At 38.8% G+C, this 17268-nt stretch overlaps 1 protein-coding gene across 1 annotated transcript in view; it reads left to right on the top strand.

Annotated features, from left to right (window-relative positions):
• The window catches only part of COL4A3 (collagen type IV alpha 3 chain), a gene marked incomplete at its 3' end in the record, with an annotated part of 64180 nt that overhangs the window by 36778 nt on the left and 10134 nt on the right, over window positions 1–17268 (top strand). Inside the window, exons 25-40 of the mRNA XM_082487452.1 lie at window positions 744–932; window positions 3030–3198; window positions 4087–4179; window positions 5285–5389; window positions 6270–6367; window positions 8118–8268; window positions 8400–8513; window positions 9294–9461; window positions 10485–10574; window positions 11158–11292; window positions 12015–12113; window positions 13571–13660; window positions 14055–14194; window positions 15282–15408; window positions 15678–15758; window positions 16457–16555. Of these exons, the coding sequence (XP_082343578.1) occupies window positions 744–932; window positions 3030–3198; window positions 4087–4179; window positions 5285–5389; window positions 6270–6367; window positions 8118–8268; window positions 8400–8513; window positions 9294–9461; window positions 10485–10574; window positions 11158–11292; window positions 12015–12113; window positions 13571–13660; window positions 14055–14194; window positions 15282–15408; window positions 15678–15758; window positions 16457–16555 (1948 nt within the window). The remainder of the gene's footprint in view (window positions 1–743; window positions 933–3029; window positions 3199–4086; window positions 4180–5284; window positions 5390–6269; window positions 6368–8117; window positions 8269–8399; window positions 8514–9293; window positions 9462–10484; window positions 10575–11157; window positions 11293–12014; window positions 12114–13570; window positions 13661–14054; window positions 14195–15281; window positions 15409–15677; window positions 15759–16456; window positions 16556–17268) is intronic.

Here is a 17268-nt window from a genome sequence, read left to right as displayed (position 1 = left end):
GGCATACCCTCTTGGGAAACATTATTAAGAGGGAACGCTGACACCTGCTTCCACAGACATACCATTTGGTTGTTCTAACTTGTGCCTGTAGTAGTAATTATTTATGGGAAATTACAGTTGGTGCTGTCCAACAAAACAAAATCATGCACAAGTATTCATTGTGGTGGTTGCCATACAGGTGCAGAATGAGTCTGCTAACAGGCTTTTCCAGAAGGCTCCCAAGAGTTCATGAGCACAGGATCACTCAAGCCCAGTGTGCTTTAAGCTTGTTCTTGTTTTGGCTGGGATAGATTACCACTTTGTACCCTGAGGGGGAAGGAAGGGTGATAAGTTAACTACGAAGAGAGCCAACTGTGGCAGTTACAGTGTCCCTGGGAAGATACTGCCCTGTGGAAGAGAAATTTGTAATTAGATTTTAAGGTACTTTGTTGTCCTTCATTTTGTGCCACTAAAGCACAATCAGGTAGCTAACAGTGTGACCCATTAAATGATCCTGCATTATTCCTGCTTATATTAGCCTAAATTAAGTGATAATCAGGACCAAACAGAGTAAAGGCAGGAGAAAAAGGAAAAACAAAAAAGCCCCCAAAACCTTGTTCGTTGAAGTGTGCATTACAGCGAATAAAGATGAGAATAAAGAGAACCACTCTCAGATATTCAATTTTAAAAAAAAAAAAAAAAAAAAGCTTGAAAACATTTGACATATGACTAACACTGAAAATCTTTTGCTTGCTCTGTTCCAGGGACCTCCAGGTTTTAGAGGAGATCAAGGACATAAAGGATCAAAAGGTGAGCCAGGATATGTGTATCCAGAAGGACCAAAAGGTGAGCGAGGAGATCCAGGGGCCAGGGGAGACAAAGGAAGAAAAGGTTCAAGCGGATTTCCAGGAAGACCTGGCTCTAAAGGATCCAAGGGTTCTAAAGGTGAAGAGGTGGGTATGCACTGATTGCAATTAATATAGAATTCATGAAAACCTAAGTCAGTATTTATATCTTGTACAACAGCCTGTTTTATCTATTCAGATATTTCAACTGAATATCTTCTACCTGACTTAGGGGTACTATGCTCAACTATAGCAACCAGTATGCATAACCAATATGCAGAAAAGAATGAAAATAAATATTCTGATGTAATCTGAGAGAGAGATGAGGATAGTGTAGGCACATGTTGCTGAAAAACCTCAGCAGTCTATTGTGATGCTAGTTTGGATATTTATATTGGAGCATTATCTGGGATTCCTGTGATAAATAAAATTAATAAAAAAAAAAACCACACAAGTTTTCCTGACTACTTAAAATGTTTAAAAGGAAATAATAATTCAAATAGTTCCTGTTCAGTCTTTAAGAGTTAGTCTTCAGTCAGGGCTGGGAGAAACCACAAAAGCTGGGAGGACTGACCATAAAACTAAAATCACTAGGGTGGAGCTCTTTGTTCAGCAGAAACAAAAAGTAACAATTATTGTTGTGTTGTGTTGTCTGAGAAACTGTTAAAGCGATTCAGATATAACTATCTCTACACTTGACTCCACAGTATTCAAGGAGAATCAGAGCTGAAGTGGTTTCTTTACCAAACCTGTTTTAAAAAGAAAAAAAGTGTACTGTGTAATGCCGCAGCAAGCTGTTGTATTTAATTGTACTATTTCACTCTTCACGGAATCACGGAATTTTCAGAGTTGGAAGGGACCTCTAGAGATCATCTAGTCCAACTCCCCTGCTAAAGCAGGATTGCCTAGAGCACATTACTCAGGACTGCATCCAGGCGGGTCTTGAAAATCTCCAGAGAAGGGGACTCCACAACCTCCCTGGGCAGCCTGTGCCAGTGCTCTGTAACCCTCACCGTAAAGAACTGTTTCCGTGTATTTGAACGGAACTTCCTGTGTTCTAACTTGTGCCCGTTACCCCTCATCCTGTCATTGGGACAGTGTCTCACCATTGAGAAGAGCCTGGCTCCATCCTCCTTCATCCCACCCTTTAGATACTTGTATGTAACAAGGTCTCCCCTCAGCCTTCTCTTCTCCAGGCTAAAGAGTCCCAGCTCTCTCAGCCTTTCCTCATAAGGCAGATGCTCCAAGCCCTTAATCATCGTAGTTGCTCTTCGCTGGACTCGCTCCAGCAGTTCCCTGTCCCTCTTGAACTGGGGAGCCCAAAACTGGACACAGTATTCCAGTTGTGGCCTCACCAGTGCAGAGTAGAGGGGGAGAATGACCTCCCTCGACCTACTGGCCACACTCTTCCCTATGCAGCCCAGGATTCCATTGGCCTTTTTGGCAACAAGGGCACATTGCTGGGCCATGGATAACTTACTGTCTACCACGAATCCCTAGATCCTTCTCCTCAGAGCTACTTCCCAGCAGGTCCGCCCCTAACCTATTCTGGTGCTTTACATTCTTCCTCCCCAGGTGCAGGACCTTGCACTTGCTCTTGTTGAACCTCACTACCTTCTCTGCCCAGCTCTCCAGCCTGTCCAGGTCACTCTGGATGGCAGCACAGCCCTCTGGGGTGTCAGCCACCCCACCCAGTTTGGTATCATCAGCAAACTTGCTGAGGATACACTCTGCCCCCTCATCCAGGTCATTAATGAATATATTAAACAAAATTGGACCAAGTATTGACCCCTGGGGGACACCACTGGTTACAGGCCTCCAACTAGACTCTGTGCCGCTGATCACAACCCTCTGAGTTCTGTCCCGCAGCCAACTCTCAATCCACCTCACTGTCACCTCATCTAGCCCATACTTCCTCAGCTTCCTAATGAGGATGTTATGGGAGACAGTGTCAGAAGCCTTGCTAAAGTCAAGGTAGATGACATCTACTCTTAATAGTCCTCTATTCATAACCATTGATAGTAAAATTTATATTCTTTTAATCCTAAGTAAACCAGAGGAAAAAACCCTCTTAAATCAGCAGGGCTACTCTGTTACTAAAGTAATGCAAGATTATAGTCAGACAGAGAATTGGGCATTTTGTTATGAAAGCTGGTACGGAAAGCAAGTAATGCTTGTTATACACACGTGTGTAATCATTAATAGGGATTGGCTGGTTCAAAAGGAGATAGAGGACTACCTGGATTGCCTGGCAGTCTTGGTCTTCCTGGAGAGATGGGGCTTCCTGGAGTGCCAGGATATGGACCACAAGGAATAAGAGGCTTCAAAGGCTCTAAAGGAATACGTGGTCCACCTGGATTACCTGGAGAAGCTGGTTTGTACCTTCCTATTTTAATATGTTTTACCTATGTTAAAGAGTACTTGATTGAAATTACAAAGCTAGATTGAAGTCAAAGATGTAATTTATGAAACACAGGAAGTTTTTCTTGTGATGAGATTTCCACAGCACTGTTCCAACTTTGATCCCACTGGAGCTAATAGCAAAAGTCTTAGGGTCATAAGATAATTGAGGGTGGAAGGGACCCTGTGAGTCCAAAATCCTGCTCAGAGCAGGGTCAGCTATGAGGTAAGACCAAGTTACTCAAAGCATTATCCATTTGGGCCTTGAAAAGCTCCAAGAACAAAGACAGCACATCATCTCTGGGCAACTTGTTCCAGTGCTTGACTGTCATCATGAAAAAAAGAAAAGTCTTTAAATAGGCATATGGTCATCATCATTAATGTGAACTAAGTCATCAGGTGAAAATGTGAAGGACTTAATAATTTTTGAGTGCTGAAAACATACCAGGGTATGTATTTATAGGACAGCGTAATCTGTAAGAACTGAAAGTTGGATGGCAGATACAATCAAGGTTTCTTAAAGATAATACCCATTAAATCTTTATGAAATGGAGATGTAGATTAAGCATTTCTCAGTTGAATCATTTTACTGCTGACTTTGTACTTCCTTTTCTGGGTCTCCATTAGACTGTAGGGAGGCTGAGAGGAAGACTGCAGGTGGGCTTGGTGTCAGTAAAATTCTTTTGCTTTATGAAGCCAGGTTCTGAATGCTTTTCAAAGTCTGCTGGAGTTTAAGAAGTGTGGAAACTGTAGAAGACTCTATTTTTAACCAAGTAGATTGATCACTAATACTTTTAGTGCTTAAGATTACGTATTGCCAAACTATAAGCCTTTGTAATATTTTATTATGTATTTGCTGAAGGTCTGAAAGGAGAGACCAGTAGGATAACTCCATTACCTGCATTGCCAGGACCGCAAGGACCAGATGGTTTACCTGGACCCCCAGGAGTGCCTGGTGAGTACACCTGAACTAAAGATGGTAAAAATCAGAGAAAATCTGATTAGGATTTCTCTTCCAGCTGTGGCCAGATAAAACTGTGGGTTACTTTGAAACAACTATAAAAAGGATTTCTTTGGTACAGGAACTGTGGAATTAACTGTAACATTCCCTTTCAAGAAAACCAGGGGAAGTGGATGTGAATAGGAAGGGACATGGGGCCTATGCCCATGGTGTGCAGTATGGCAGAGATTCCAAGCAGTCCTACGCTATGGCTTGGTTCCTCCAAGAACCAAAACCACCTGGCACACATGCCACAGCTTGTATATCTAGACAGGCGCCTCTGGCAGAATTTTGACAAAAGTGTATCCAAAATTGTGCTGGGACTGCTGCAACCTTGAAAACATAAGGAACAAAATTAGGTTAAAGCATTCTTAATCTTCCTGAAGCCCTTGGCCCTTCTCAGGCTTTGCAGGGGCACAGTCGAAAAAGTAACTGTATTACTAAGTTTCCTGGTTCCTTTTTGATGTGACTGTTACTAACCATTGTTCTAAGATATTGAGAACCCGAGTTTCCTTTTTTTGGGTGGGTTTTGGGCTTGGGTACTAGGTGGGATTTTTTTGGTTGCTGGTGTTTTAAATTTTGCAGAATTTTTGAATGCACTGAAGGACGGCAAGTGACATTCAGGCTAACTGTAAGGCATCTTTGCTTTGGTTTTGTAGAACAACAGTCCTTAAAGCTGCTCTGAATAACATAGGAAAATTTCTTGACAGCTTCGTGGTAGCTTCTGTTCTTATAGTAACTTCTGTTGCAAGCCTCACCCCTATAATGTGTGTTTGTATCTTCTCAACAAGCAGAAGATTTGTGTCTGCACATAGCTGTTCGTAGAAGTCTGGAATTTGCGCAGACTGGATGAAAACTTCACTCACAGACTCATGCCTGCTTTGATACTGTCAACAGAATTAGCATTTTAACTTTGAAAACCTGCTGTGGAGGAGAAATAGTGTCTAATATAATTCACAGTGGTGTCCTAATTAATAATGATAAACTATATAACACTTAATCTTACAAGTTGATATTCTCTGGTAAGCTACATCACAGTTTACTTATTTTCTTTGTACAGGTGAAGTTGGAGCAAGAGGTCAGCAAGGTGATTCAGGACATCCAGGGCCAACAGGTGACACAGGCTTTCCAGGGCTAGGGTTTCCTGGAAACCCAGGTCCAAAAGGTAAAATACGCTTTTTGGTCATCTTTAAAAAAAGCAAAACAAAAAAAAAACCCTAATATATTTTTTTCAGTCCACATTAAAAACAATCAACAAATTAAAAAAAAAAATCAATGAAAATTAGTCAGACAGGGAAGTGCTTTTAGCATTCTTGTAGTTTACTGCCTTAAGCTTTATAAATTGCAAGTTTCTGAAGTATTTCAGAAAAACAAGTATCAAAGCTAGCGGGAGGAAAATATTTTAAAAAACATTGATGCTTCCTGGAATACTGCCCAATCAGATGAAGCCCATCTGAGCAGATCATCCCATCAAATGGATTCTCTTTACCTGGATATTTGTTACAGAGACAGAGCTATATAAGTGTCAGTACTTTATTTTTAATCAGTTTTGGTTAAGTACAATGCAATACCTGCTCTAATCTGCAGGTAGTATAAAGCATTTTGAATACTGCAAATTTGGCTGTTTCTCATGCGAAGTCATGCTCCCCTTTGGACACTAGAAATATTAAGAAATTCTCATAATCCTGTCACGACAGGGAGGCGGAGAGCGGAAAGAAAGCTCTGATACTAAAATGACTATGAAGCTGCCTCTTAAAGAAAACAGTAGGGAACTGCCATCAGATTAACTTCGCTTAAAAAAAAAAAAAAAATCCATGTTAAATAACTGATTTGAGACCAGTAACCAAGCAGTGTTACAGTCAATGCTGAGTGAATATGTAAGGAACAAGATGCAGTGTGTCACATCAGCTCTGAAATCAGTACTGTCTTCAGCTCATGTAAGCTACTTTAGTGTCAGAGGCTCATGACTGCATCCATACAAATACCCGTTTGTAGAATAAGGTGATAATCGTAGCATCTGTACTGCCATTTAATTCCTTTTGCAGGAAATAAAGGACTTGCAGGAGGCAGAGGGTCACCAGGTTGTGAAGGAAAGATTGGAGATCCAGGCCGAGCTGGAAACCTAGGACAACCAGGAGAAAAGGTTTGGTTAGAAATACAGCACAGACTTTTCCATAGGTCCCATTCATTAAATGTAGCACTGAGCAAATAAATTAAGTAGTATAAGGAATATAGGAGTTTCTATATTTGCTGACCAGTAATGCACAAACTATGAAATGAAATTCTTTATATAAAAAGGGGCTCAAGCCAAAAGTTTAAATTCAGATACAGGGTTTCAGAACTCCAAGTGTTTGGGATGTTTTGATACTTCAGTTTTCGGAGCACAAGGAGGATGTTGCATTGCTTACAGCAAAAAATTGAGGCCATAGCTTCTGAAAAGGTGGTTATTCACAAATTGCAATCAAGCACATATTTGATGGAGGTCAGTGACAAGTAAGTTTGCATTTAATTATAGCAAGTGCTCTGTTGAATTTAAGCATAAAGGAAGTAGGTTGGAGGTAATACTTGCAGCCACTCTTGCTGATTAACAGAAGCTAATCTACTGATGGCATATGTAAATATAGGATTCTTGGCTGCTCTAATCAGGATTCAAATTTGAACAAAATAATAACACCTACATGTTTTGAAAAAGTGACATTTCTTTTTTTGTGTGTTTATACGCAATTCTTTTGTGTGTTTTTTGACATGATAAAGTGTGGGGTTTAAGGTTGTGGATTTTTTTTTTTTTAATTATCATTTAATCTATGTTTTATAGAATTGTCTAGGTTGGCAGGGACCTTTAAGATCATCATGTCCAACCATCACCCTAACACTGCCAAAACCACCACTAAACCATGTCCCTAAGCACCATGTCTACTCGTCTTTTAAATACCTCCAGGGATGGTGACTCCACCACTTCCCTGGGCAGCCTGTTCCAATGCTTAACAATCCTTTCTGTGAAGAACTTTTTCCTAATATCAAATCTAAACCTACCCTGGCATAACTTGAGGTGATTTCTTCTTGTCCTGTTTCTTGTTACTAGTGAGAAGAGGTCGACCTCCACCCCTCTACAAAGTCCTTTCAGGTAGCTGTAGAGAGCAATAAGGTCTCCCCTGAGCCTCCTTTTCTCCAGACTGCCACAGAACAGCTGGATGTGGAGTGGCCTTTGTGGCCCAAGTATATAATGAGTGACTGGTATAAGCTCAGCTCTGCTGGCCTTCTTTATGAACATATTGATTTGCTGTTACTCAAAACAACCAGCAGTTCAGTCAGCCAAAAAAACCTTAATTCAAACTTAACATTCAGGGAACAGACTTGGGACATTTGTGATAAAACCAGTCTTCATGGAAAACAATGTTCAGAAGAATGATTTTAAAAAAAAACAGTAACTGACTTAAAGTATTCCAAGACATATCTGGTTGCTGACCTTGATTATTTAAATACATATTTTGATAAAAATATGACTATCATATAAAAATAAAGGAAAAGTTGTATTTGCACGAACTCCAACCAAATTTTCAGATACCGGTCCAAAGATTTTCACTGCTACAGCAAGCATCACAATGCAGTAAAGGGCAAATGGAGGGAATTGTGTCTTGTGTTGCTCAGCAGCAATTTCTTAGAGTTAGGAGACAGAGTTCAAAAGCTAGACAAATTACACCTGCAGCTGGTCAATAAGGAACATTCAGACAGTCTGCTTAATTGGAGCCATTAAAAATTACATTGTGAAAGGTCCCTCGGGAATGGAGAAAATTACCTTAATAAAAGAAGTTAATTGATAACACAGTGGAGAAAATATTTTGGCAAATTTGAAAAACATAGTGGGTTGGTTTACATTTCTGTCTGTGTTGCAGGGTGACCCAGGCATGGTTATTCCTGGAGAGCCAGGTAGACTGGGTTCACTAGGAGGTCATGGCATTCCTGGCTCAAAAGGTGATACTGGATTTCCAGGACTTCCAGGCCTACCAGGGCGTGCTGGACGTGATGGTGATGATGGCCTAAGAGGTACTGTTGTCAAACAAGCTCAAGGAGCACATCAAGTTATTTTAAGGAAAGGGAAGCCATGTCAAACAATGCTCACTCAAAGCTTGAAACTTCTACTTAACCCATTGTGAATCCAGTCTCCTTTCTTTTAGGAGATCGTGGCTCACATGGAGTTCCTGGAGATCCAGGTTTTCCAGGGAAACCTGCTGAATGTCTTATTGGTCTGCCAGGTTTGCCAGGTGGCCAGGGAGCTACAGGCCCACCAGGTAGGACCTTCTGAATCAAATGTGCCATTTGGCTGGGTGGGTCTGGGTTTTATTTCTGCCTTCCAGTGGCCTGAGGGAGCTGAAGATGTTTCTGGATATTGGTTAGAGGATAGCATGGAAGACAATGCGAGCCCATTTTAAAGATGCACTTTCTGCAGATGGGAGGAAACGCTTGCACTGATTAGGATGGATTACGATTCAGATTCCATTGTACAGTATAAACTGGCCCAAATTCCGCAGGAAAAAGGGTATTTCAATCATGTCTCCTATATGGGGCTGAGCTTAGATTCCTTGGTGCAATGTGATTGATCAAGAAAGAAAACAGAGGAAGAGCTCAGCTAGGTAGAAAACCAGTCTAGGGTCTCAAAAGTACCTGCGTATTCTGCATATATTTTTCATTTCAAAAGAAAGGCTCTCGGGTACCCAGCACAGTCCTCCTATATATTGTCTCAAAAGTCTCAAAAGGCTTTTTTAAATTTTTGTAATTATTTTTTTAAAAAGAGAACGAATGCAGAATTGGTGGGGTTTTCATGTTTGGGTTTTTCTTCGTTTTCTGAGAAAAAACAAAATGGTCTATTCTCACCTTTTTTTTTCCCCCTTAAAAAAAAAATACCAACCCACAACTCTTTTAAGATGTCCTGAATTTATATGTTGTCTTCTAGATCTAATGCTTAGCCCTCAAACAGGCAGAAGAGTTTCATGCTTATGATGGCAACATAGAGATGAAGGTTTATTTTCCAGACACGTGTACTATACTACACTGTCATGCATTTTTCTTAGGAGGAAGAGGTTCACAAGGTTCAAAAGGAAAACTAGGTCATCCTGGCTTGAGTATCCCAGGAATCTATGGAAACCCTGGGGAACCTGGATCAGTAGGTCTTCAGGGAAATACAGGATTACCTGGTCCCAAGGGACCGTCTGGAAGGCCAGGAATCTCTGGTGTGCCAGGTAAGGATTCCCCAAATACTTGTTTTGATGTAGAAATTAAGTCAGTTTTTGCAAAAAGGTGACAGTCATGCTTTTCCAAATTGAAGATGCTGAAATACTTTTCCATCAACAGCTTTCATGTATCATCAAGATCTATCTATATGGAAAACAAATAAATCATCGTTCCCTAAATGATGAGCATATCTTGAAGCTGTCATGACACAGTACTGAGTTTTCTATGAGTCTTCTGAGAACAGAGGGCTACCTTACATTGGTTTTTGTACAGTAATGTCCTTGCAGTAGGACATGAACTAGGACATTCAAAGCAATTCCCCAGCATAATGGAAGTGGGAAGTATTTAGTTCTTACTCAGCATCCCTTTTCAAACAGATAGCTTGTTAATGTTATCATCTTTTTCTTAAAAGGCAAATTCAGATCTTGAGTCTGACATAGTTGTGTCAGATCAAACTCTGTCATGTTAAACAGAGCTAACTTTAAGTAAGGTGCGTAATTTCTGTAGGTTTTGGTTGTTTTTTTTTTTTTTTTTTCAGAAATGTGTTCAAATTTGATTTGTAGAATAAAAAAGTCAGTTACGTAATGCTTCTTTAACAAAGATTTTTCATTGCTATCAAATCCTTCCTTATTCTGTGGGAATGAGATAGTACATACCTTTCTATATATACAACCTATAAAACTAATGATAAACATGGAATGTCTTTCCCATACATCCCATGACAGGTCTCCGATCCCTATGTGGTTATCTCAGATACGTTATCCTCACTGTCACTTATTTTGTTCATTGATAGAATCTGTCACAGCTACTAATCTAGGTAGTTTGGGGGTTACTGTGTGTGTAATGTCATTGTACTGTTCATGTCATTAAAGACTGGAAAACTGGCTTGGAAAATATGTTCTAGAAATGGAAAAAAATAAAATAAGCAATTAAACACTTAAATGACAGGCACATGTGTAGTTTCCTGAAGTAATGTTCTGTTTCACTGACCAAATACTAACAAATATGCTCGTATTTCTACAATTCCCCAGGGTCAAGGGGAGAGCCAGGTATAATGGGCCTGTTGGGAATTCCTGGACCTCCTGGCGTGATTGGAAGACCAGGCAACCCGGGTATCAGAGGCAAGTGGCTGTAGTATCTGCCTTCATTATCGCTTAGAATATAGGTACTTCCATGCTGAAGTAGTCTTGTGATCCATCTTGATGTATGTTATCACTCCTGAGTATGCATGTCATACTGGAATGTCTTTGAGTCTTGGTAAACATTTGGCTTCTGTATATATGCAGTCTACAGACTGAATGACAACATTATTTATTTGGGTTTTTTTAAGCAGTTTTGAATCGCCACCTTTTCTATTTCATTGGTATTTGTAAAAGCGGCTGGCGATTTGCTAAATAAAGAGCAGAGAGCTTTTTTGCTAAATTTTTTCTGTCCCCTTCATGTTCCAAATATCATTATATCCATTCAGGAGAGATAAAAGTATGCATATATTCAATATATGAAATTGTTACCATCTCTTGCCATAATCTGTGCTCATAGATGTTTTATTGATGATTGGAGTAATGAAGAAGCCAGTTTAGGTTGTTGATTTGGAGTGTGTATATATACATATGTAGTTGCCCTTGAAGACAGGAATGTCATTGCTTCCTTTATGCTATCATCTAGTCTGGTTTCCTCAGAAAATGTCATTGTATTTTCTTGCAGGTTCCTCTGGCTTACCAGGACTAAAGGGCAGAAAAGGGTTTCTTGGAGCAAAAGGTGAACCAGGTGATAAAGGTTTTCCTGGACCATCTGAGACCTTGGTTCGTATTGGGAATAAAGGAGAACGAGGCTTAAAAGGTACACATTCATTGTTCTGTCATTCAGAACTAGTTAGGGCTGTCATCTATGTTGCAGTTCCAGTGGACTCTAAAACATGGAAGAAACTGACTCTGCTACTGAGAGTATTCTCATGGCTTTGAAATAATTATTGCAGAATGCTGTAACTGCCTTTTTATTTATGGGATAGTTGGATATTACACTAAATATTTCCATTTTAACAAGTCCACATTCCTTAAAAAAAACTCTTACTGTAATGTTAAACCAGTAATAATATGTCAGTAGTACTAGGAGGCTTATATACATATATGCTATACGTTCATTTTTTTACAGATTTAGTAGCCCGTGAGCGCAGAAATGGGTGCGCTTACCAACTAGATGCTGGATTGCAAAGAAATTTAGTCTGTTCAGGAACACTTGACTGTCAGAAGAGTTCCTTTTTTTGCAATATTAATACAAACTCTCTGTATATGAGTTGTACGTGCTTAACTGATGCTATATGGCTTTTTGTGTAGACATTTTCCTGTGGAAACTTTCAGAAACTTCCTTGTGTCTCCATATGAGAAATACAGAAGGAATTAACTGTGCACTTTTGTCTTGCTTATGTGTGTTCACAGAGTGAAAATCCTATGTTCCACTTGTGTTTCATTAGCTTTAAGAGTTATAAAACTTTAAACTTTACATAAACCTTACATTCTAAGATGTTGTTTCATAATATTTTTTAAAATGAAACTTTGCTTTAGGAGTTCAAGGAAGAATGGGTCTAAGAGGAGAAAAAGGAGATGCTGGTGTGCAGGGTCCCCCAGGTCTTGATGGGTATGAAGGAATACCTGGTCTACCAGGTATGGAATATGTACATTGCAAATTCTGATATCAGGTGGAAAGTAGAGATAAACACATAAACTTAGCTCCAGCAGCAGCAGAACATTCTCTGTATTAACTCTGAAGCTTTTCTGAGAATTCTGAAACTGAGCAATTTCAAAAGCTGCTATTTGAAAGCCATAGAAGCTACCACCAAATCATTCTCTGTTTCCTTCCAAATATAGACCATTGTATGAGGTGATAAATAGAAACTAATATTAAATCCTGAATAATAATAACTTTAAAATCTAAAAGCTGATGAGGCCAATGAATAAAAAATGGTATTTATAAAAGTGAAGGGAAGTTTGAATTCCCCATGTTATAAAAAAGTAAGAATTCTAAAATAAACATTACAATTGTGCACAAAAATATTTTAGAAGCTTTTTTTTTTTATTTCAGATTGATTTTATTTCCCTTTTCAAAGCCTGCATGTTTGGATTATATTCAGTGAAAAGCAGACTTAAAAAAAACCTGCATAAATTATAAACCTGCCTAAACTATTTCACAAAGTTTTTCTCTGCCATTACCGTACCTCATACATAATGATACATGTTGACCCCTCAGTGAGACAATGCATCTGCTTTTTCAAATTAATGCTAATAAAACATCTTGACATCTCTGTATTTTAGATTCTTTGAGATAACTTCATTCTAGAAAACCATATGACATTATCTAATAGATACATAAAAATGGTGACAGTTAGAAATAATTTGAAACTTGTAATCAAAATGGCTCTTCTTATGATGGCAATTATCCATGCTATATGTCATTATAGCATCACTGCTATATTCTGCCTTTAACAGGAAAACTGCAAGTGCTCCACTACTCCCTAATTTTTTATGGAAGAAAATAAGACCTGCCTAAATGTTCAGGCGTTGCTAGTACCCTGGAATTTAGACATCTGGACATCCAGATGCAACTAGATCTTAAAGTCATTAAGCTGAATGCTAATTTAGCTAAATTAAGCTAAAGATAAGTAAGTGGGGGGGAAAAGGTGCCTAAGCCATACAACAAAAAACCTCGACTGTACTAGTCACGAGAAGTGCATAATGAGTAAGTAATCATGTGATTGTGACATGCCCAGAAACCAGACTGAACGTGGGGGGACAATGAAAGGAGAGTCCAGTGCATAAATACAAATTCATGATCTTGATCAAAATTCACAAAAGTATATTTCAGTTGCTGCCCCTAAGTGCTGTGGTCGCAAAGCTTAACTTTAATGTTGATACATAAGATGCTTGTTATTTCCTTGACTTTCTGACAACAATAATGATAACTTTACCTGTGTCTGGAGCAAGAGGCTGCATGTTTATTTATAAAATAATAAGATACCATGACAAGGTGTCCGGTAGAGGATTCTATACTCATGACAGCTCTACCAGCCAGCCAGTCTCTAAAACAAACATGTGAAGATGGCATTTATTTCTTGATCTTGCAGGCATCAAAGGATTTATGGGTCTTCCAGGGATTCCTGGAGGACAAGGATTCCCAGGTGCACCAGGAAACAAAGGGGACATGGGAATTCCAGGTAATTTTCTGCCAAGCCATATTACAAATTCATACAGCTGTATAGAAGCATTTGCACAGATCTGAGCAATTACTGTAAGCACACTACACAGTAATTAGAGTGGGATTTATTCTTTGCAGTACCTATAGACTTCTCACCACTCCAGCATTCGCTTGACTTGCTGAATGCAGTTCTCCCTCTCTCTAAATGAAATACAACTTCTTTAATTTATATACTGTTATAGGTAAGAGCCTCTTTTTAATGTGTTTAGAAATAAAATCATTGGCTGTGTAAATTACTGTATCTTTAATGAAGACTGAATATCTGAATACACACGTAGTAGATCACAAAACATGAGGTGTGGTATGCAATTATGATCCTTTTAAGAATGGTATCAGTATCTGTATTTTTCCAGGTCCAAAAGGACAGAAAGGATCTCCAGGCTTTCCAGGACCATCAGGTGACCCTGGTCCCCCAGGCTATGGTGGCTTTCCAGGTGACAGGGGAGATCCTGGGTACCCATCTGCTGGGCCTCCAGGAGAACCTGGTCCAAAGGTATAAAGGCAGTTGCAACATTGTCATATATAGTCAATGAGCAAAGCCTTTGACTATAGAAACAGAACAACACGTAAGCAAGAGCTGCAGAATTTGCAGAAGTAGATAATTTGTTAGTGATAAGAAATATGAAAATTCTATTGTGTCATTACTCAGGAGAAATTTTTGAGTTCATTGTATTTCATTTTTGTCTTGGTGAGAGAATTTCTTATTTGTAAAGTTGCAACATCTTGGAAATAACTTTATTCTCTGAAAGTTGTTAATCCATTAAGAACAAGGACTTGCATTTAAAAAGTCAGCAGTAGTAATACTTGTACGTTAAAAAGTACAGAAAAACATAATCTTAGCAAGTGCAAAAGTTTGGTAATCTAAAATTGTACTGTTGCTTTTTGACGATCTAGCAATATCCTTACACAAGATGAATTGGATTTTTTCTTAGCAATGTGTACTACGTTCAGTGTATATTACGTTTGGTAATATATATTGCTAAGAAAAAACAGTGTCTTTTAAGTAACGTCAATTGGATAGAATTTTACACCACGTATTCTGGTTGTTGAACAACTGGGAGTCTCTACATATGAGATTACCTGAAACGCATGGTTGAGGCTGTAAACTGTACTGTAACACCGGTAATCTATCTAAATCATCTGTTTATTTTCTCATTAGCTGGGTAGCCACAATGAGATTACTATCATGACAGTCAGTAGGAATTCACGGAAAAATATGCATTTCAGTATTTTGTATAGCTGCATATTATGTAAGGAATGTATGTTTGGATCAAAAGAGGAGCCGTTAGAATAAAATTGAAGGGAAGTCCATGTGCCAGTGAAAACATCTAAAGACTTAAATTGGTTTGTACAGATTAAAGAAAGATCTTTTTTCTTAGCTATGTCTAATGGATCCATGGGTATTTTGAGAACAGTTCATATTATTCTGCTTTGATTTCTGTCTGGGAATTGTAATGAACCATGATTACACTTACTTAACCTTTAAAATTACGTATGATTTTTCTGTTGTTCAAATATGGAATGTAATGTGTTTAATGTAATGTGATTCTTTACCTGTTTGTGCAACTGCTATTTCTCAGGGAGATCCAGGCCCTCCAGGAGGTTTGGGCAGCAAAGGAGAAAAAGGATCCCAAGGTCATCCAGGACATAAAGGAGAACCAGGACCACATGGGATCAGAGGGGAAACTGGAAGTGCAGGAATCCCAGGTATGTTGTGTTTTGGAGGGGTTGGTGAGATGTTGACATGCTTCTAGAAGAAGATAATTTCTCAGTAAATTACACAGGGTGCCCATGGGGTGGCATGTTAGTATTCAACAGCTGTAAACCTAAACACTAGTCAGTGCAGCCAGGCTGGCTTACATCAGCTAGAGATCTTTTACAGCTGTCCAAAGCAGAAATGATAACAAAGTTCTCAGCCTGAGTCTGGATCTAGTGATAATACCTTTTCTACTCTCCCACACTCTTTCTTATTACAGGGAAACTTGGACCTCCTGGAGATACTGGTTTTAAAGGACGGCCGGGCCGCCCAGGGCAACAGGGCATTACAGGCCCTCCTGGTATTGTATATAGCATCTCTCAAAAATCACTGTCCCCTGGTTTGTTATTTTTTGTAATGAGGCAGACGATGCTCTTTTTCTTCTCAGCGTTTTAGAATTTAACTGATGCAGTTGCAGTCTCTGTTTATGTTAGGCTTTGTTTACCTTCTCTGGTTCAAGCCAGTCTTTAACAGGCTGTTTTCAATGTTACCAGTTCAGCTGAGACAAGAGGTTTTAATTTTGTTTGACTATTGTAAAGCTTTTTGCCTTTTTTTTTTTTCATCCAAAGGTCTCAAGATGTTACATCCACACAATTGTAAGAAAGGCTCGTTCTGCCTCCCAAATGAGAATAATAAACTAAGATGTAGCTAGATAAGGAGAAGAAAATGAATTGGAATGGAAAGAGGGGACAGAGTTGTAGTTGTTTGTTAAAGCAACAGAAAATATCAAACTATTCAAAATATACCTAATGGGGAATATGTAAATATGCAGCAACAGAAAAGTGTGCAATGCAGGCTTTATTAAAGTGAGTGCCAATCACTGTCTTCAAAAAGAGCATTGAACGCTCTATATTCAGAGATCCTCATCAAAATTACAATGTTGTGGTTCTGTAGACTTTAGTGAACTTGCACTGAGTAATCAGCAGAGTTAGCAAAGATCAGAATCTACTCCCGGTTTAGAGAAACTTTAGACATATTGTGGTCCATTACAATTCATAGGTGCTGTTGGAGAGCCTGGGAAAAATGGACTTGTTGGTGAAAGAGGTAATCAAGGTAAAGACGGTATGCCCGGTCCCTCAGGAGTAAAGGGAGAACCAGGTAACACCAGTGAAATATTTTCATTCTATTTTACAATTGTTTATTTTCCTAGTTAAACTGACAAGGGTTATTTGGGAAGAATTAATAAGGAGCTTCTTTGGAGCCAAAGATAAGTTTATAAGTAGGAGGTTTTTCACTTTTACATAATTCACAGGTTTTTCTATGTCATTGTTGTACATGTTGTCAACAACCCAAATGCATACATCACTGTTGTATTATATGTGTGATTTGTGATAACGTCACCTAAAAATGTTAATGTCAGCAAGAGCCAAAGTTCTGCTGTTATGTGTTTAAACTCAAAGAGATTAAAAGAACCAATATCCTTTTCAAGGAGTCTCCTCTCTTACATGGAAATAAGATAAAAGGAAGCACAGTGTCTACTTAGGTGATCGGTGAAGGTTTCGATGACCTGGCCCTTGGGTTGTAAAGCCCTTCATTTAAATTTTAATCCTGATGTTATCAACATCCACAGATAGGTTTAGTCGTCCACTGAATTCTGACAGAAAGTGTTTTCGTATTTTACAGTGAAAATGTTTCTTTGCATATTAGTATAAAGAGGATATTGAGAAGGCATTCATAGTATTTAGTAAGTTTTTCCATATTAAGTTTGAAGTAATCACTGTTAACATATTTTCTTTTTTAAGGTATTTACGTTTCTTCTTATATTTTTCTTAGTAACTAACTTAAATGCAGATTTTTCTTCTGTTTTTTTT

Source organism: Vanellus vanellus (genome assembly GCF_965231255.1).
Source record: "Vanellus vanellus genome assembly, chromosome: 8".
NCBI classification, from domain to species: domain Eukaryota; kingdom Metazoa; phylum Chordata; class Aves; order Charadriiformes; family Charadriidae; genus Vanellus; species Vanellus vanellus.
Note: the sequence above shows the minus strand (reverse complement) of the source record. Positions and strands in the feature narration are given on the sequence as shown.